The sequence below is a fragment of the Tiliqua scincoides genome, chromosome 5 (assembly GCF_035046505.1).
Source record: "Tiliqua scincoides isolate rTilSci1 chromosome 5, rTilSci1.hap2, whole genome shotgun sequence".
NCBI classification, from domain to species: Eukaryota; Metazoa; Chordata; class Lepidosauria; order Squamata; family Scincidae; genus Tiliqua; species Tiliqua scincoides.
This window is the reverse complement of record NC_089825.1, coordinates 78,492,406-78,513,286: the sequence shown is the minus strand read 5'-3', so window position 1 is coordinate 78,513,286 and position 20,881 is coordinate 78,492,406. Positions and strand designations below refer to the sequence as shown.

The 20,881-nt window shown below is 43.5% G+C and overlaps 1 protein-coding gene across 2 annotated transcripts in view; it reads left to right on the top strand.

Moving 5' to 3' along the window:
- Positions 1–20,601, top strand: part of EFTUD2 (elongation factor Tu GTP binding domain containing 2) — a 33,117-nt gene extending 12,516 nt beyond the window's left edge. For both annotated transcript variants that reach the window (XM_066626949.1, XM_066626950.1), the window contains exons 11-28: positions 330–454; positions 3,287–3,350; positions 5,199–5,289; positions 6,307–6,442; positions 7,682–7,809; positions 8,122–8,315; positions 8,725–8,836; positions 10,014–10,154; positions 11,193–11,294; positions 11,480–11,562; positions 12,391–12,477; positions 13,491–13,617; positions 14,268–14,355; positions 15,206–15,324; positions 15,617–15,711; positions 16,802–16,955; positions 19,508–19,615; positions 19,766–20,601. In XM_066626949.1, the coding sequence (XP_066483046.1) occupies positions 330–454; positions 3,287–3,350; positions 5,199–5,289; positions 6,307–6,442; positions 7,682–7,809; positions 8,122–8,315; positions 8,725–8,836; positions 10,014–10,154; positions 11,193–11,294; positions 11,480–11,562; positions 12,391–12,477; positions 13,491–13,617; positions 14,268–14,355; positions 15,206–15,324; positions 15,617–15,711; positions 16,802–16,955; positions 19,508–19,615; positions 19,766–19,861 (2,050 nt within the window). In that variant the 3' untranslated portion in view covers positions 19,862–20,601. The remainder of the gene's footprint in view (positions 1–329; positions 455–3,286; positions 3,351–5,198; positions 5,290–6,306; positions 6,443–7,681; positions 7,810–8,121; positions 8,316–8,724; positions 8,837–10,013; positions 10,155–11,192; positions 11,295–11,479; positions 11,563–12,390; positions 12,478–13,490; positions 13,618–14,267; positions 14,356–15,205; positions 15,325–15,616; positions 15,712–16,801; positions 16,956–19,507; positions 19,616–19,765) is intronic.
- Positions 20,602–20,881: the final 280 nt, after the last annotated feature.

The window sequence follows — 20,881 nt, the reverse complement described above, 5'->3', positions numbered from 1 at the left end:
ATAACCACTTGGCCCTTTTTATTAACTTAAAATACAATAAACAAAAAATGTACTGCTCATTGTTGAAAGGGAAAGGGCATCTTAAATATTCCATATTACAGTAACATAGCAAAGTCAAAATAGTTTCAGAAAATAAGTGTACCTTTTCAACTGTTTCACTGAATAAAATCCGCCCTCACAGATGAAAATTGATTCATACCCTTGCATTTTAGAGCTTACAACCTTAGTTAGAACTCAGTTCTCTCTTATCTCTCTTTCCTCTTTGTACTGTGTTAAGTAAGAAACATGGACATATGAGTACTTAAAGAGAAAATCCTTCTTATTTACAGCATGTATTCTACAGATGAAAATCTGATCCTCTCACCACTCCTAGGCAATGTCTGCTTTGCCAGTTCCCAGTACAGTATCTGTTTCACGTTGGGTTCCTTTGCCAAGATTTATGCTGACATGTATGGTAAGGGACTACTAAATTGTGTCTGCATTTCAGTATTGGCTCTTGGTTTCTTTTCTGCAAGGCTGTCTCGTATTGTGAAACCAACCCCCCCCCTTTGCACAAATATACATGTAGTATGTATGTTCATATATATATGCATTTAAGCCTTTCTGCATGTGTGTGTGTATGTCAGTCTCTGTGTATGTATGCCAGTTGTGAAGGGCCCATCACATTGTAGAAGCCCAGCAGTGAGGGGAAATCCCCCTCTCATGAAGGAGGAGGGCTATGCCATTGAGAACAGCTTTGATTCTCAGTGGCTGGAGTCATCGGAGACAAGGATTCAGTTTGGCTCCTATTCCAGTTCTATCCTTGAGTTCACACCTTTTGCTTCAGTGTAAATACATAGTTAGCTGTTTGTTCTTCTTTAGTCATAAGGGCTAGAAGAGGTAGCAATAGAAAATAAAAAGAGGAGATGCTTGTCTACTGTGACATGCTTCGCCTACAGCTTCTGAAGGCACAGTGCAGTTTAGTGAAGGAAAGAGCTGAGAATCTGTCCTCTTTCTGAGAGGTCTATTCGTGGGAGTTGGAGGCTCAGCTGTTTCTGTGCTGAAGGTTATGAGGAAGGTCTTGCTTTTTTCGTTGCTCATGAATCTTTTAACGGAACTGTGTTGGCTGTCTTTTGATTTGTGGCCTTTAGGAGGCAATCTGTTCATTTTTTTATATTTTTTGTGTTGTTTCTCCAAGGTAAAATCAGTCCTTCAAAAACAGATTTCCACCTGCTGCAGCAAGCTTCTCAGACTAGGTTTAGCAAGCTTTTCATGTTGGTATCCAGCAGTTTGTAGGAACAGCAGTGCACTGAGCGGCTTTAGATGCTCACGAGTTGCTATTTTGGAAATTGTCCACTTTCCTGCCTTCTTCCCTTGTCTGTTTTGCTTCTTCCAATCCCCATTGGGAAACTAGCTTAGCCTAATGTCTAAGAGAGTGAGTTATGGGCCAGGAAGTCCCCAGTTCAAATGTTGCCCCTCTCATGAGCTCACTATGTAGTCTTGGACTCTGTTCTCTAAGGCTAAAATTTGGGGATAGTAACATTAGACTACCATATGTGGCTCTTGCCTTCCCCTGCTCTGTTTCACCACTTAATAATAATAATAATATTATAATAATAAAAGTATTTCTATACCGCCTTTCTTGCTCCTCAGATTTCTCCCTAGACTTTATTCAAGGCGGTTTACATAGGCAGGCAATTTAAATCCCCGTAGGAATTTTTACAATTTGAATGAAGGTTTCTATCTTTCAAGAAACCACAACATTCAGGTGTTTCTTTCTTGATCTGGTTGCACATTCTGGCCTCCATCCTCCCACGCTCAGAGCAGGTGGAATAGCTAGGCTCAGCTTGTCAGCTGCTTGAAGGTCGCAAGGTGCCAGTGGCCTCGAACTGGCAAACTTCGGATGTTATCTTCAGGCAAATGGAGGCTCAACCTTCTAGACTAGACCTCCTGCCCTTCCCCATTCCCCTTTCCACCCACATCCTTTACTACCCCATTTCACCCCTCCCCTCCTCACTGAGTGACACCAACCATAGTGATACCCCTGCTCAGTCTGCTCCTCTACTCTTATCATATCCCCATTGTTCGTTTGTCAGTCTCTTGCCTTTTTTCCCCAAATTCCTGACTTCTCTATTCTTAACTATTGGGTATTCAAGCTCTGTGAGCAGGGGCTGCATCAGATAAGCATTAGATGCAATAGCTGGGTTGCCTGTTTGGAGTTTAAGATAATCTAGCAAAATTCCAGTTGTCACAATGTACAGGTATGTGGCTAGGTGAGCAGAAGAGGAAAACAAAAACAAAGGGTTGGTTCAAGAGTGCACAGATTTTTTTGGACCTCCATCTAGTCAGAGGCAGTGGAGGCTGTTTCCTAGAGCCGCATTTCTCAAAGGGTGCTTCTAGGAGCCCTGGGGCTCCCTGAGGCCCCTTCAGGGGCTCCACAAGTACACCATAAATTGCCACCATCTGCTCTCTGCCTGGTTTGCTCATCTGTCCCTTCCGCCTTCCCTGTCCGTGGCTTTCTTTCCTCATTCCACTTCTGTTCCTGCTTTTTGCTGGTATTTTATGTTGGGCCCAAAACTGTGCCACTCTTCTCATGAACTGGCACTGTGGGGCTCCATAAGACTCCTTTTGAAGTGTAAAGGGCTCCAGAGATTAAAGAATTTAAGATTAGCTATCTTAGAGCATTATGAGTCTAGCTTGATTTTTTTTCTACAGGAAAGTATGTAACCATTTGTTTACATCGGATAAAGCAGAAGTATGTGCTCAGTATCCAACAGGGAAAGGGGTAATGTGATCCTGTCCTTAGTGACTGCGGTGTCTAGAGAAAGGGGTGGGGAGGAACTTTTTGTTTCTTCTCCCCCAGCCTTGTCAATTGAAGCTCAGTTACATTATCCTTTGGAACCAAGTGGGGACAGTCAACAACTGAGCCAACTTTTTTTTCCAAAACCCCATTGAGTCCTTTGTTCGATTCCATTTCATTTTCTTGGTCATGCCAGAGTGAGATGAGAGAGATTATTGGGAACTACTGTTTGTGTAAATATTTAGTATGCTTGTTATCTGTTGTTCTGGCTTCTGTGATGTGGTCTCCTCATGGTTTTTGTTAACATTTTCATAAACTACTGTACTTCAGTTTACAATATTAGTATATCCAGAGAAGGTCCAAAGTTGGATAGGTAAAGACCACGGTGAAAGGGATTGTGTCAGCGAAGCCCTTGGATTTCACTGCCTGAATAGAAGTGGGAGATGTTAGCCCTGCAAAAAGACCAGCTGCATAGCTAAGACTTCCACTTTCTTTCCTTTATTCTAGGAGACATCAATTATCAAGAGTTTGCCAAGAGGCTCTGGGGAGACATCTACTTCAACCCCAAGACGTAAGCAGTGGCTGTCTTTGATTATATTTAGATTTTAGAAAACCTTTATTAGCATTAAATAAATAAATAAACAGCAGCAACATCAATAGCAATAGCCAGCATAATGGCTGCCGAAAATGGAAATCAAAACATGGGACTGATAAAGGAAAAAGGGAGGGGAGCAAAGGGGGAATGGGATCAGGGTGGAGGTTTGAGCCTGGAAACTACAGAAAGAAAATCAGTTACTACATCAGTAATGGCCACAGAGTTGTCACTCAGGAGAACAGATAAGGGGTCGGTAAAAGTGCCCGAAGAAGAAAACAGGGGATTCAGGTGCATGACTTGAAGAGATTGATGGGCCGGGCAACGGAGTAGCATGTGGTCCAGTGTCCGGTTCTAAAGAACAGAAGAGACATAATCTGCGATCACGCGGCAAATTGGAGAATCTGCCAGAGTGGACAGCTGAAGGGAAGATATTAAGTCTCGCAAGCATGAACGCTCTCCTCTTAGTAGGATTAGTCAGTTTACTGAAATAATTGGAAGGGCGGGCAAGTGAGGGGAGGGAGGCCAAAGAATTGAGGAGAACAGGTGGGGTTAAGATTGGAAAAAAGCTGGTTAAATTCAGATTCCCAAAGTTTAGACTTGATAATTGAGTGGGCCTTATAGAGATTGATATCTGTGAGAGATTCCGGGGAGAGACCTAGTGATAGAAGCTTAGAGTCAATAAACTTAAACCACTTAGAAAGATAGGAGTCTTTAGTAGGTCTTTCAAAAGAGAGTGAGTGCTTAAATGAAGGCGGAGCCAAAACTTGAAAGTAAGGGACCACGCGATGGTGGAAGGGAGGTGGATCCCTAGTTCAAGCACAAGGGTGGATAGTCTAATTAAATTGGGAACCCCCAGAATTCGTCTTAAGGAAAGAGGCTGCCATTTGATCCAGATCTCAGTTTGCAGCCTCAATCCAAATAGGTACACCATACAACAATTTGGAAAGAATTTTGGCTTTAAATATGTGGAGGGCAGCAGGAACATACTGGTTGCCACTGGAAAAGTGGAATCGGGCAATTGCATTTAGATGAAGTAAAGCTGAAGAGATGGCAGATTTCCTGTGAGGGAGCCAACTGTGAAGGAAATAAAAAGTAATCCCCAGATATTTGAAAGTTTGAACTTGTTGAAAAGAAAGGTAACCTATCTTCCAAGGGAACGGGGCCCAAGATTTAGCAAAAACCAAAATTTTGGTTTACTTTGATTATATCTTGATCCTTGTTCGTCATCAGGGGATGTCTTCCATTTCAACTTGACCCAGGGCTATGTAAATTTAACCCCTGTGGAATTGCTGGCATTATATTTAAGATTCCAAATTTCTGTGCTTAGAAATTGAAAAGCAGCCAGTGATTTCTCTCCTTAGGCTGTTTGACTGGTATAAGCATGGTCATGTTGGGTCAATCCCCTTTTCCAATGCAAACCATTCTCTTGCATACAATCCAGGATGCTGGTGATATTTACCACTGTTTGCTAAATAACTTCTCATAGCTGTTCATGTACTCAGTGTATATATCCTGTACACTGAGACATCTCAAGGGAAAAAGATGTAATAGGTGCAATTGCATACTACCCAGCACCTGGTCCCAGTGGTTGTGCTAGAGAGGAAAAATGGGGCACTTTCAGCAGTAATTATTCTCATACTTCTCATGATCATGTGGTTGGGAGAAGAAAAGGATGTGCATGTTTGCATTTTTCTGTGTCAGGTAAACTCTCTTGGTGCGAGGCTAGAAGTTTTCTTAAGCATTCATATGCAGCCACTGTGTAGAATAACTAAGCCTGGAAAACTCTTATTCAGACCTAGTTGTATATCCCCTTGTGTTTTCCAGGAGAAAGTTCACTAAAAAAGCCCCAACCAGCAGTTCCCAGAGGAGCTTTGTGGAATTCATCCTGGAGCCTCTTTACAAAATCCTCGCTCAGGTATGTTCTTCACTCTCTTTAGATCCTAGCTGCAAACATTGACAGTGTGGGCTACTTTTGCAAGAGGTGAGATTTGGTCACTTCAAGGAGAGTGAGCAGGGGAGGTCTGCATTATTACTTCATTAAAGTACTGCATTCCTTTTCTTAAGACTTGAACACAGCGTGGTTTACAGAGTACACTAAGACACAACAACAAACAGTACAGTATCATGGTTAATAACGGTTTCAGGTTGGGAGCACTGGGGTTCTTATGCTGCTGTTTTGTCTGTTTTGATTCTAACTATAGTGGTTTCTTACGTTTAAATGTTATGTTTTGTGAACCACTTTGTTAAACAAATTCTGTCAAAAAGTGGTATATAAATGTACTATAGTCATATATACCGGAAAAGCAATACACAATTTACAAATAGTTAAGAACTAAAGACTTTAATACGCCTAGATATATTACAGAAAGTTTGTGAAAAATAATTTCTGAAAGAAAGGGATTTTTATGTGCCTTGTAAACACTGACAGCAGCAAAAGCAATGCAGGTATGCATCGCATAGTGATGTTCTGGCATGTGAGCGACTGCATATACGACAGTGGTTCTGCTAAATGCACCAGGCTAGCTTCCTTCCCAGTTCAACCAGCTAACTGGTGCTTCACGTGTTTCCATGCATGCTTTTGCCAACTAGCCATCTTCCTGGTTTCCCAGCCCCACAAAGCATTCTGGGGTACAACCTGACTGCTATTAGTGGTTGTCCGGACAATGATGGACATGCCTAATGATGGTTTGCAGAACATATGCCTATCGTTATGTGGCACTTGCAAAGTAGTTGAACTTGCAAAGTAGTTGAACTCTGTTTGAGAGACAAGATGGAGAGAAATGTAACCAAAATAAATGTAAGAGAATATGTACAGAACTCAAATTCCAGGTTTTTTTTAAGTGTTCCTCCACCGAGACTTTGTCCTAAAGGCTGGATTCTTTTCTGCAATACTTCAGACTTTTGCTCATGTTCCTCTCTCCCTCTTGCACAGGTGGTTGGGGACGTAGACACCACTCTTCCCAGGACTCTGGATGAACTGGGGATCCACCTAACCAAAGAGGAGCTGAAACTCAACATCCGCCCTCTCCTGAGGCTCGTCTGCAAGAAATTTTTTGGGGAGTTCACAGGTAAGCCTCCCTATCCATCTCTTCACTGATATTTGAGCAATCTCCTTGCAAGGCTTAAACACTTTTAGCTACGTTCACAGGTAAGCTACCTAAGAGTAAAGGCTTTTGAGAAACCTCTTTACCATCACTGTACTTTACACTGCTTCACTGGCTGTCAGTCCGTATTTTTGCTCCAGTGACTTTCCAGCATGTGTTTCAGTTGCTTTTCATTCCTGTCCTGCTGAATATTGTTAAACTGTCATGTCCTGCTGCTTTCTGCAATTTTTAACACTGGGAAAATTCAGTTCTGCTTGTTATACAGTTTCAGTACGTGAGCTGCCCTGAGAGTTTTACACTGAAGAATGGCAAATAAATGTACTAAAAAGGAATGCTGATGGTGGCCTGTGTTGTAGGTTAGAATTGGGGAGTGGCCTTTATCCCATGCAGATTAATTCATAATAGTGTGGTACAGTGGTTAGACTAGGCCTGGGTTCAAATTCCTACTCGGCGATGAAATTTACTGGGTTACCTTGTTGAGTCAGCCACATGCTCTCAACCTTCTTCACAGTGATATTGTGATAAAATGGGAGGAAACCACAGGAGAAAACCAGCTCTTTGGAGAAAAGACAGGATACAGAAGTAGTAGATAAATACAATAAGACTGATTTTGGGGCTGCTGTTGTATTTCCTTCATGGAATCATAAAGGCAGGAAAAGGTTTGAAAAGTGCAGGAGTTGGCAGCCAGGATGATGACTGCACTGTGAAGGGAAACATCTGGAGAAATGAAGATTTTTATGGGATTTCTCATGGAATAATGTTTGTAAAAATCTCATTGAAAAATGAATTTAGGTTCAACCTGCCTGTGTAAACAACCTTGAGTTTATTGAGAGAGGTGGTACATAAAATAAATAAATTTATACTGGTGATGATATAAATTGATGTGTGCTTTGTGTGAATTAGTATGCCTCTCTTATCGGTCTTTAAATCTGCTGTTTCTTGGTTGTGGATTTCTCTAAGTTTGTATTTTTAGGGTGAACAACTAACTTCACATAACTAATTATAAGTCTTCTTTCTTATCTCCAATTATGTGGTGTGAACAGACAGCACACCCTGGAACAAATCTCCAGTGTGCAGGGTTTCAAACAATTGAATGAGGAAAATGTTCCTTTGTGTAAAGCTGGAAATCAGCCCAAGTATTCACCCTTCCTCCTGACAACGTTTTAATCTCAATTGTCTTCTCATTCTGCTTTGCTCTTCTAGGCTTTGTGGATATGTGTGTGCAGCATATCCCCTCCCCAAAAGCAGGAGCAAAGACCAAGATCGAGCACACCTACACAGGTGGAGTCGACTCAGACCTTGGGGAGGCCATGAGTGAATGTGACCCTGACGTAAGGGATGCTGCTAACTCCTCCTTATTTGTAAATGGAAGTTGCCTGGGTCACAGACCGGGGGGGGGGGGGAAGCTTCATTGGACAGGGAAAATGGAGATGCAGGCATTAAATTGTAAAGTTGCTTCACCTGGGAGAAGCTTTACTGTTTGATTTGGCAGTTATCTTCATCGCGGTGATTGATAAAAAAAATAAAGTTGAAGTTGAACAGGACAAACCTCACCTAATCCATATGGCAAGCTGTTGCATGTGAATATACTAAGGCTGTTCTTGCATGAAAACTGACTTTAGCCAAACTGTTTGCTCTGAAAGGGCCCACTCATGTGCCACACCACAAAGATGTACAGCACAGATGACGGGGTCCAGTTCCACGCTTTTGGCAGGGTGCTCAGCGGGACCATTCATGCAGGGCAGCCCGTCAAGGTCCTGGGAGAGAACTATACACTTGAAGATGAGGAGGACTCGCAGATCTGCAATGTGGGACGCCTTTGGATCTCCGTGGCAAGGTAGGAGCTTCTGGGAAAGGCTTCACCCAGGTTAGCTGTTTGCATGATGCATGTGGGAGGTTGCAGGTGCAATGTGTAATCTTGCTTATTATCTGAGATCTCTGCAGAGGTTTCAGGAGTGCATGTGTGCTAAGCAGGACTGTCACTGACCAGGACCTGTGGGGCATTAGTCACCAGGACAATTTGGGTCCCGTTAATGCTTTTCCTTGGCTCTTGCCACTCAATGCTCATGTATTCCTAATGCTTGTGCATTCCTAATGCCCACATCTGTGTTGCCTCCCAGTATCTGGCACATGCTTCTGAGAACTAGATTTGGGAAGATGAGTATATCTGATCACTCAAAAAGCAGTTATTCTTGTTTTCCATGTGACTGTGTATTACTTGAATGGAGATTGTATCTTATTTTCAGGTACCACATAGAGGTCAACAGGGTCCCTGCTGGCAACTGGGTGCTCATCGAGGGAGTGGACCAGCCTATCGTGAAGACGGCCACTATCACTGAGCCCAGAGGCAATGAGGAGGTATTGCAACTAGTGTCACCATTTCCTTTTCGTTGGTGGCCGCTGGTGCTGGGAGGGCACTGTGCATGTCCTTGGTTGTAAACCCAGGGAACTTCCTGTGGAATGATACTCTTTCCCCCATCAAGTCTGTTTTTAGCTTAATTTATGTCAGTCTCCCCTTCTGCAGGCCAACTTGGTCTCTCTCTCTCTCTCTCTCTGTCTCTGGGTGTGTGTGGATTGAACCAAGAGGGTGAGACTCTGTAGATCATTTGCTCTTCCACATTCTTATGCTGACAGAGGACTAGGGGGTGCAATGCGACAGTGTCCCCTTTTATATTCCCAAAGACCTTTGAATTAATGGGTGCCTTCTAAGATGGATTGAGGTGATTGAGAGAAGAGCTCCAAGAAGTTTAGAATTCACGATACCTAAGGATGGGTGCAGCCCAGCATAAACATCCCTGCATATTGTGTCATGTTGAGGGTCAAGGGAAGTATGTTGCTGAAATTGAATTTGGATTGACCCCACTCAGTCATAAGGTTCACACAATGAGGCGTTATGTCAATTTCTCTTGACCTACGGTAACTTGTTTGTCAAACTTCTTAACCTGTTGTCTCTCCCACCTTCTGAGCATACTTTACTTTTGATCTTCATAGGAGCCAGGATCATCTGTTGTATCTGAAGATATCCTTTTGCACTGGGATATGTGTGCACATGTAATGGCCTGCTGCTGTATGTGAGGATCTGCCTGTGGCACTAATCCCTACATCAGCATTAGAATAGGCATTCAAAGAACCACCCTGGCCCCTTCATATTCAAAAACATCACTAGTATAAAACAAAAATTTTTTTTTTCTAGCTCTTTCCAAATAATGTTGAGATGAGGAGACAGTGAGGGTGCTATCTTTTCTCACCCAAAGGAGAGAGGGTCCTTTGCTAGGGTCATTCAGTCCACCTAGCTCTTGACTGAAGGGAGAAAGAAGATACCACCTGCTTTAGAATTCTCTCTCTCTCTCTCTCTCTCTCTCTGAAAGTTTATATCTTTTCCCAAAAGGGGCCTACCTCACTGTTTGAGCACCCCTGTCATAGACTAGCATACCTCAGATCTGTGATACCCCCCATGCCTGCTGCAGAGAGCTCCCTGAAGGAATGGTGGGAATGTAAACATTAGCAAGACAAATACATTTCTGTTTGGTTTCAGGCTCAGATATTTCGTCCTTTGAAGTTCAACACCACGTCTGTCATCAAAATAGCTGTGGAGCCTGTAAATCCCTCTGAACTCCCCAAGATGTTGGATGGACTGCGGAAGGTCAACAAGAGCTACCCCTCTCTCACTACCAAGGTTTGTGGTCATATCCGAAGATGAGAGGGTAGGGTTGAGGGAGTCATGAGGAAGTAGCTGAAGAGAATGGCAGCAGATTTTAACTTGGCCACATTGCCTGGCCACACTTCTACCCTGGTGATTTTTGCCAAGTGAAAGTATCATACCCATTCATATAAATATAGATAAATTCTCCCTCAGAAGTGGAAAATGATAGAACCAGAAAACCTTATGTCTATGACAAAATTAAAAAGCTATGCAGTTTTGGGGATGCTTCAGTGATAAATAAGCCTGGGAGGTGGCCTGAATCAAGTTGTCTATTATCAGTTGCTGGTGACTGTTTTTTTGGCCAAGGAGAAATGTGGAATCCCAGGCTTTGCTCCTTACCTGGCTTTTCCTACATGAGAAAATGAGTGTCCTATTTCAAAAAGCACCAAAGAATAAACTTCTGACAACTTTTGCATTAACTGGGTTATATAGCTATCATTGCAGAGATCCAGGAAATCCATAATTTATGTAAGCTGTTAAAAAAATTGCCCTTCTGAATCAGACCAGGGTTCATCTAGGACAGCATTCTATTTTCTATAGCAGCCAACCAGATACTTCTCAATGCTGACCTGCAGGGCCAGCCTTAGGAGCTACGGGACCCAGTGCAAAACCTTTTTGCAGGAGGCCCTACCCTTGCGAGAATCTCCCTACTCACCAGGGTGAGTGGCAGTGGTGAGGCACCCAGCAGCAGCAGCACCTCCAGGTACTTCCAAGGGAGGGTTGATTTCATGCCAAGCATACCCACGGGCAGGCCCATCCAGCAGCAATGCTCCACTCACCACAGTCTCCTTGCAGCACCTCGGCATGGAAGATTCCATGCCGGAGTATCAGCTACAAAGTGAAGTGCTAGCTGTGCCTGCAGGTGCTCCACTCACTGTCCCAGTGCATACCAGGGAAGTTCAGTTTACTTCTAGAGGGTCTCCGTATTCTGCAGTAAAATTCCTACCACAGCTCTTGCAAAGTTCAGAATGGTATCTGTTTGCTAAGTTTATTTTGTGCTTGTTACTGTAGGTGGAAGAATCTGGGGAACATGTGATCTTGGGCACAGGCGAGCTCTATCTTGACTGTGTGATGCATGACCTACGGAAAATGTACTCAGAGATTGACATCAAGGTATGAAAGAGTTCAGCTTTCTAATCTTGCCTGTGCTTTTGTCTTAGTGAGGGCATCATCTCGCTGTTTGGCTTTACTTTGGTTTGTCATCTGTACGGTACAAGGAGCAGGGGATTCAGCATTGGTCTGCCTGAATCCTGGAAACTCTTTAAGACTCTACCCATTCCTCTGTTTGCTTTTCAAAGGTAGCTGATCCTGTTGTCACATTCTGTGAGACGGTTGTGGAAACCTCTTCCCTGAAGTGTTTTGCTGAGACACCCAATAAGAAGTAAGACCTGTGCTCAGAATCTTAAATGCAAGCTAGGAACCTGATGCTGTTGCAAAAAAGCCAAATGCCAGCTTGGGCTGGATCCGCACCAGAACTGTATACAAGGGGCGAGATGTCTGTTAGCTAACCTTCAGGCGCAATAGTTTATCCAGTTGTAGTAACAAAGCAGTTAAAAGGTTGCAGGTAAACTGAGAGGATTATGGTCTGTTGCATGCAGTGTACCTTGGAAGCCACTTGAAAAATTCTGCCATGTAGCAGTTGTCTTCATGCAGTGAGCTGTCATGCCCCTCCCCAAAACTTGCCCCTCAGGGTCAGGGTATTTTCTTCATACTGCCATAGGGGTTTTTTTCCCCCAGAAGCTAAAGAAGATGTGTTATACTGCATAAAACAGAGACAAAAGCTAGCCATGCAGACATTGCTTTCTGCCCACAGGCCCCTTTTGCTCACAATTGCTATTTTTAAATGACTTGACTCCTTTCAAATGGAGCTTCAGAAGCAGCAGCTGCAATAGGACATGATGAGAATGGTTGGGTAGAACCTCTTTAGAAAATAAACTGAACTCTCTGGAAAGGGCATTAAGGGAGAATCTTCTGACAGTACTCAAAGAAAAGGGGGGTAAGAATTGTTTGCCCTTAGCCACCAAGAGTAGAATGAGACGAGTGTTACAGACTACCAGGGGATTTGCGCTCTTAATTTTAATTTGCTTAAATGAATAGCAGCAAAACAAGTTTTGGAAGGAGGCTGCAGAAATTGCTCTTTGTTCTGAAAATTATTCCTCCTCCACCTTACTCTCCTCCTCAGCTAATTGACATTTGTCTTTCTGTTCAGGAACAAGATCACAATGATTGCTGAGCCTCTGGAAAAAGGTCTTGCTGAAGACATTGAGAATGAAGTGGTACAGATAACATGGAATAGGTACGGAGGATGCTAAACAGTTGGTGGCAGGGAGAAGGCATGGGGCATCTGTCCTGTCCTGTTATCAGTGGAGCTGATTTTGGGGGAATTTGCACACACCAATTGGAACAGGGATCTAAGACTGGGTAACAAACCAGCATATTGCAGAAAATCCCTCTCCCTTCAGAAATAGAGACTCAGAGAGGAGGCTTCACTCAAAGATCAGTTTTATTATAAAAGAAATGTTTCTTTGCCCTAAAATTATGGTGGTAGTTGCTTATAATGCAGGGTGTGTTCGGTGCATCTGAAGAAATCAGGGTAAAGGGCCACTTTAAGGGAGGTGGACAGTGTGTGCACATCTGTTGTCTGTTTTAAAAGCATAAGGAAGAGGCAGAGGGATTGTTTTCCATGGCTGGTGATGGATGGACAGGAAGCTTTGGAGTCAAGTTGCAGCAAAGGGAATTCCTGGTGTTTGTTACAAAACAGAGGGCTCTCCCTCAATTAAAGAAATCTTAGTCAATCATATGAATTTTAATTCTCAGTCAGTTGAATCAGTTAAACTTGTATACATTTTCACATGAATTAAACAATCATTCTCCAACAAAAAGACTTTCTTTGGTTTTCAACCATTGCACACTTGTGCTGTAGCAAGTATCATCTCAGAAGAGGCATTTGTTCCTGTGTGAGAAGGGGGGGCAGTGCTCTTCTGAGGTGGTGCCTGCTTCCTGCAGTTTTTGTAAGTACTTATACTAATTTATTTTAATTTGGTGCTTGATTAATGAAGACCATCTTCTGAAGTGATTGATCTAACAGATCAATCAGCTCAGCTCAATACTGCAACTAGAGAACCTTTGCATGTGGGAGTAAGAAAGTTGCCAAAGGAAGTAATGCAGTCTTCCCTAAGAAGCATTTAAGAAAATAATAGACTAGCACCCTTTGGAGACAGACTAAGCTGGGATTCAGAGTTCAGCAGCAAGGTTGACAACTGAGCTCCCTCTGGTCTTCCCTCCTAATTACTGCATGTCTCTCATTAGGAAAAAGTTGGGTGAGTTTTTCCAGACCAAGTATGACTGGGATTTGCTGGCTGCCCGTTCCATCTGGGCCTTTGGACCAGACGCTACTGGGCCAAACATTCTGGTGGATGACACTCTGCCTTCTGAGGTAAGGAACCAACAGGATTGAGGCAGGAAGGATTTGGATTGGGTTTGAGCCTGCAATGATCAAAGTCCTCTTATCCAGGGCTACCTTATCTTTGTAACCAAGTTCCACATCCAGGGAAGTCTTTGAACATGCAAACAATTTTCACAGAGTATGGAACAAAAATCGGATAACTCCTGAAAAGTTGTCTACCATTTGATTCCAGCTGTTGTAGAAGAACCAGTTAGAACGGAGCGGAAGGCACTGTTGTGTAGAGGCCTAAAATCTGGTGCACAGGAAAGAAGTAAACTCAGTACTTGGAGGGAAGGATGACTGTTAGTCTTGAATATGTTTCTTGTCCTTGACAGTACTGTGTCAAAGCTTTACAATCATTTAGACATGCATCTTTGATCCTGTTTCTCAACATGCAGACTAGTGGTTTGTGTTGAAACCCCCCTCAGACCTGTGCCCCTCCTCTTCCAATTGTTTTCCACCCCAGTCTGAGTAGCAACAACTTTTGGCTGTACATATTCCTTCCAGCCCTGACCTTTATTTTTCCCATAAAATGTCTGAATAAGATCTGTATGGGGGCAGCTCTGGTGCCAAGTATTCCAGTTTGTGCATGCACAAGACTCCCTTCTGCTGCACTGATGTTTTGTGTTTTTTTTTTGCAGGTTGACAAGACCCTGTTGGGCTCTGTGAAGGACAGCATCGTGCAGGGCTTCCAGTGGGGGACCAGGGAAGGGCCCCTCTGTGATGAATGTATGTAAAAGACCATGCAAAATAACCCTGTTGTGAGCATTTTCAAACCCTTTCCATCCTAGGCACATTTTCAGTACAAACTACAGTGAACTCATGATTTACAAGTTTTTTTGCTTCAATAAAAGCTAGTCATATATGTTTTGTGCATGTCCATTGACTTAATTTAACAGACACCCCGCATTAGTCTGTTAAATCAAGGGTTCACTGTATGTTGCATCTTAATTGATCTGAAATAACAAAAGTCTAGCCACAGCCCTTTGGCACATTCTGAGGTTACTAGGTTTCTCTAGGGAACCGTAAACTCTGCTTAGCAAAATGGATTACCCCAATTAATGTGTACATGAGAACTTTTTCCAGGAAAAATGAATCAGAAGTCCTTTATCTTGCTAGTAATTGTTGTCTCTACCTATTTGTTTCACCCTCTGATTTACTAGCACTACCACCACTCTTGAATGTTTAAAGATATCAGAGGCTTAAGTAAGTACAGGTGCTATGAAACAACTCATTGCTCAAAATAGGTCTTTACACACTTGATTTTCTTCCATGTTTAAAAAAAATGAAGATGAAAATGAGTTAAAATTAAGGAAAATAGATCCTGAATATTGGGGGGAGGGTCTTTTGGCCCTTCTATTAGATATCGGAATAAGTGACTGTGTACAGTATAGAGTATACATGTTGAAGAATTTAGGATATAGGTGCTGGAAAGAGTAAGGAAAAGGTACATGGTTAAGATCTACTCTTGTTCCCTGTCTCCATAAAGTTTTGGCTTAGCAGGCTGTCCCAAAACAACAATAGTGTCCTTCGTTTATAAACAAACTCTCATTGTATTCTTTGCTTCATATTATCCCAGTGATCCGTAATGTAAAGTTCAAGATTCTAGATGCTGTGATTGCTCAGGAGCCACTTCATCGAGGAGGTGGACAGATCATTCCAACAGCCAGGCGGGTGGTGTATTCTGCCTTCCTCATGGTAAGAGCTGTCTTGTAACACTAGCATGGCACCAAGGATCAACAGCTCTTGGCCAGTGTTCTTGAATGTGGGGGTGGAGCAACACTGAGTCCCTGAGTTCATTCATGTCTGACCTATGAATGTCCTGACTTACAAATGGCTGCATCTGTGGTTTCATGCAGACACAGTCCATCTAGTCTTTCACAAAGAGGCAAAGGGATGTTAAAAGTGAAAATTTAAAGCTGTTGTGGAACACAATAGGAATACTTACCCCAGAGTGACTTCTTCCCTGATTGTTTTCTACTTTCCTCAGGCCACACCACGGTTAATGGAGCCATATTATTTTGTGGAGGTCCAGGCCCCTGCCGACTGCGTATCTGCAGTATACACTGTCCTAGCCAGACGTAGGTGAGTGGTAGTCATGATCATTAAACCTTTCATTGCTATTCTAATTTAAATTGAGGTTAGAAGAAATCCCATTTGGGATGTTGTTGGAGGCCTGCCATCTAACTGTCAGCACTTGGTAGAAACTTCAGTTAAAATGTATGGTCCAAAAGCTAAATACTGCAAAGAAGTCAAGGCTGTCTTAGCCTCTTTTGCAAAAGAACAAGTTGTGTGCCCTTGAGTGTCTGTATGAGGAATAGGTGACAGGCAACAACTTTTATCTCTACCTCATTTACTATTGTCTGTCATAACCACTAACTAAAAAGTGAATCAGGAAATACCAAGGACAACAAAACATCTCTCACCAAACTCACTTCTTTTGCTGATTTGCATTCGCTTCACCCATCGGGTTCACCCACTAGCATGAGATGCTAGTTATGAGTGTAGGTCACTTTTAAGAAAGGTGTTTGCCCACTGTGAAGTGACTGCTGCCCCACTGTGTCACCATTTTCTCACTTGGAACAGAGCACCAAAGAAGATAGAAGTTGCACATAAGGATTCTTGGTCCTTCCGTCCCTTCCTTATAGGCTAAGGTTGCCCATGGAGGGTGCATAGTCCAAGGATCCACAAAATCCTGCAACCAATTCTGCTAGGCATTATCAAGAAAGAGAGAGGAAGAGAAGATTGAGCTGTTTTTGGCAGTAGCTGGTCATTCTCTGAAATGTTTAGTTATGGCCTATATCAGATGCTGGGAACAAAACGGGATGATTGTCTCCGTCATGTCTCATTTGTGATCTTGCCAATTAGGCCAAAATGTCCCTGGGAACAGAGTGTTGAACTTGTCTATCAAGGCAAACTTTTACTTCCTTGGTGTTTTCCCTCTCAGAAACGTCAGAGGTTCCACTTGTATTGTTCCGTGCTTTTCACAACACTTTACAGCTGTATTTGCATGTGACTCCAGTTCACTCTTTCCTGTATATTAAACACTTGTCATCTAACTTTTGATCCTCTAATGTGATCACAGATGCTGTTCTATATTGACACTAGGAAGAGGCATTGAGAAGAAACATTCTAGCAAACACAGAAGAAAATAACAGCTTTTGTTCTTTTGCAGAGGTCATGTGACTCAAGATGCTCCAATCCCAGGGTCCCCTTTGTACACCATCAAAGCCTTCATCCCAGCTATTGACTCTTTTGGATTTGAGACAGACCTCAGGACACATACACAGGGACAAGCATTCTCACTCTCTGTCTTCCACCACTGGCAGGTAAGTGTCTAGGGACACTAATTAGCAGGTATTGGAGGTAGAGGCCAGTACTCTAGGTAACTCAAGCTTGCATTAAGAACATAAGAACATAAGAACAGCCCCACTGGATCAGGCCATAGGCCCATCTAGTCCAGCTTCCTGTATCTCACAGCGGCCCACCAAATGCCCCAGGGAGCACACCAGATAACAAGAGACCTCATCCTGGTGCTCTCCCCTACATCTGGCATTCTGACTTAACCCATTCCTAAAATCAGGAGGTTGCGCATACACATCATGGCTTGTACCCCATAATGGATTTTTCCTCCAGAAACTCATCCAATCCCCTTTTAAAGGCGTCTAGGCTAGACGCCAGCACCACATCCTGTGGCAAGGAGTTCCACAGACCGACCACGCGCTGAGTAAAGAAATATTTTCTTTTGTCTGTCCTAACCCGCCCAACACTCAATTTTAGTGGATGTCCCCTGGTTCTGGTATTATGTGAGAGTGTAAAGAGCATCTCCCTATCCACTCTGTCCATCCCCTGCATAATTTTGTATGTCTCAATCATGTCCCCCCTCAAGCGTCTCTTTTCTAGGCTGAAGAGGCCCAAACGCCGTAGCCTTTCCTCATAAGGAAGGTGCCCCAGCCCCGTAATCATCTTAGTTGCTCTCTTTTGCACCTTTTCCATTTCCACTATGTCTTTTTTGAGATGCAGCGACCAGAACTGGACACAATACTCCAGGTGTGGCCTTACCATAGATTTGTACAACAGCATTATAATACTAACCGTTTTGTTCTCAATACCCTTCCTAATGATCCCAAGCATAGAATTGGCCTTCTTCACTGCTGCCGCACATTGGGTCGACACTTTCATCGACCTGTCCACCACCACCCCAAGATCTCTCTCCTGATCTGTCACAGACAGCTCAGAACCCATCAGCCTATATCTAAAGTTTTGATTTTTTGCCCCAATGTGCATGACTTTACACTTACTGACATTGAAGCGCATCTGCCATTTTGCTGCCCATTCTGCCAGTCTGGAGAGATCCTTCTGGAGCTCCTCACAATCACTTCTGGTCTTTACCACTTGGAAAAGTTTGGTGTCATCTGCAAACTTAGCCACTTCACTGCTCAACCCTGTCTCCAGGTCATTTATGAAGAGGTTGAAAAGCACCGGTCCCAGGACAGATCCTTGGGGCACACCGCTTTTCACCTCTCTCCATTGTGAAAATTGCCCATTGACACCCACTCTCTGCTTCCTGGCCTCCAACCAGTTCTCAATCCACGAGAGGACCTGTCCTCTAATTCCCTGACTGTGGAGTTTTTTCAGTAGCCTTTGGTGAGGGACCGTGTCAAACGCCTTCTGAAAGTCCAGATATATAATGTCCACGGGTTCTCCCGCATCCACATGCCTGTTGACCTTTTCAAGTCTCCGCCCTGCTATACCTGATTATTCAAAGGCAGCCTCTGTTTGTCCCAGCTGCAGGACATGCAGGCAATGTGCCATAAGTAAGAACATTCTTTCCAAAATGTGGCCCATATTCTATGTCAGGAAAAGCCAATTCTGTATCATGAGATATGCAGGTCAAGCAACATAGTGGCTTCCTTGGCATAAATTCTGCTCTTTTTTTTGGCAGAAATTGGGTACACTTTTGCTAGGCAAGTGCTGAAGCTCTTACTTCTCTGACCACTCAACGTCCTGCTCTGCCTACTCGGTCCCTTTTTGTCCTGATTGTTGTCCAGCAGTTCAAAGCAGTTGGTAGTATGGACTGCCTTCAGCATCCCAGACAAGAAACATTTGCGACCACGTTGTATCAGAGCCCCATTCAGCAGGCTTTTCCTGCTCCCTTCCCTTTCCTCCATTCTCCTGCTCCCATAGATGCTCCTTAATTGATCACTACTATAGGTTCAGCAGTAAATCCATAAGAGTCAGTGAGGCTTTGAGATGATGTGTGGAGGATGTTGCTGGGGGTGGAGAGGGCAACACTCTACTACATGACATTACACTTTCTAGGTCTATAACACAGGCCAACACATATTTTGCTTCCTTAAACCTTACACCAATTCCTGGATATATTTGGGGTGCTGATTCAAAAAATGGCATCCGTTTTGCCCTATCACGTCTAGTTTTGGAGATATAGTATAGCCTCATTAGTGAATGGTGCAAGCAGCTTCCTCATGAGGAAGCCTACGCCATGGCTTCCTCATGAAGAAGCTGCTTGAACCATTCACTAATGAGGCTATACTATGTCTCCAAAACTAGGCGTGATAGGGCAAAACGGTTGCCATTTTTTGAATCAGCACCCCAAATTCGTATCAAACCACCACAAAGTTTGGGAAAAACTTTTCTGACCCTCAATTTTGTAGGCCTGTATAATTGAATGAGGATTAGTTTGGCGATGCTCCAGAAAGTTTCTAAGGTTTCACTTCTCAGTTTTTGTCTCTGGTAATGATCAACCTTCCCCAGGTGTCCCTGTAATGGCTATTCTTGAATTCTCCCTGTGCGCAGGCTCATTCGCAGATCTAAGAGACTTAAGACTATGTAACAAATCCAGTGTTTTTTTAAATTCTAGATTGTGCCTGGTGACCCCTTGGACAAGAGCATTGTGATCCGACCTCTTGAACCACAGCCAGCCCCCCATCTGGCTAGAGAGTTTATGATCAAGACCAGGCGCAGGAAGGTAAGGCTTAGGTGAGAGGCCAGTTACTTCCAGATGGCCTCTGCAGTTCCCACCTTACAGTGGTTGGTTCTTATACTGTAAATTCCAGGGAACTACACATCCTCCCCTTTCTCAGATCTAATGTTCGTTGTTCTGTTGTTTCTCCTTCAGGGGCTAAGTGAGGACGTGAGCATCAGCAAGTTCTTTGATGACCCTATGTTGCTAGAGCTGGCCAAACAGGATGTGGTGCTGAACTACCCCATGTGATGATTGTGCTGGCACAGACCCCTTGGCCAGCAGCACTTTCCCAGGAAAGACTGTGCCCTCCTCCTCCCTTGCTTTACAAACTTCCTATGTGGAGGCATTGTCTGCATCTTTCACTCTTGTTGCCGCTGCCACCCTGTGGCCAAGGCAACCTTTTTGCCATAGAAGTTTTTTATGTAAGGGCAGACCCCAACCCTGTTGTGGACAGACGTGACTGTGAACAGACTTGACTGTGATGTTTCCCATTTTGGTCAGGCTTCAAATTGCCAAGCATTTCTTGAACTGCCCTAGAATCTGCCTCTGTGAGTAGTCTATCAAGAAAGACGATTCCTTGTGATCTCTTAGCTTCCCATAATGAAGTACTTTTTTACCCATACAAACAGCTACTCATTTATTTCTTTGAATACAGTTGTACAGCCTGTCTTTGGTCATCCAGTTTTGGCAAAGGCTTTTCAAAGGGTCTTGATGACATGAGGTGGTGGTTCCTTGCTGCCAGGGCTGAGCAGTGCCTGTTGAAACAATGGGAAGGGAAATCCACCCCAAATATGCAACTCTTTTTTTTCTTCCATATGCTGCTCTTCAAGCAAAGTTTGGCAGAGGTCTGTATGTCGTCCCCCCCATACCTTTGCAGCTGCCAGCATTCTGAAGTTCAAAAGTGCATTTGACTGGGTTTTTAGCAGCAGTAGGGTGTGTGGAGTGGTGTAAAGAAAATAAATATTTTTACATCTTGTAATAAAACAAAACTATTTGGATCTCATTCTTGTTTTCAGCACTGTGTGTGTATCAGAGAGACATCTACAAACTGAACATGTCTGCTTCTTGTCAGAGTTTTTTGCAGCTGCCTGCAAAATGCTTTCCACCCACTCCTAAAAAAAAAGTTATTCTAGAAATTGCACATGTACATTTCAAAGAGTTGTCCCTATTGAGTTTTGCCAGTGACGTGCCTCACAGGAAGACAAGTCAGTCCAGCTATTTTCAGCCACTGTGCCATGGCACATTTGTGTGCCACAAATAGTCCACAGG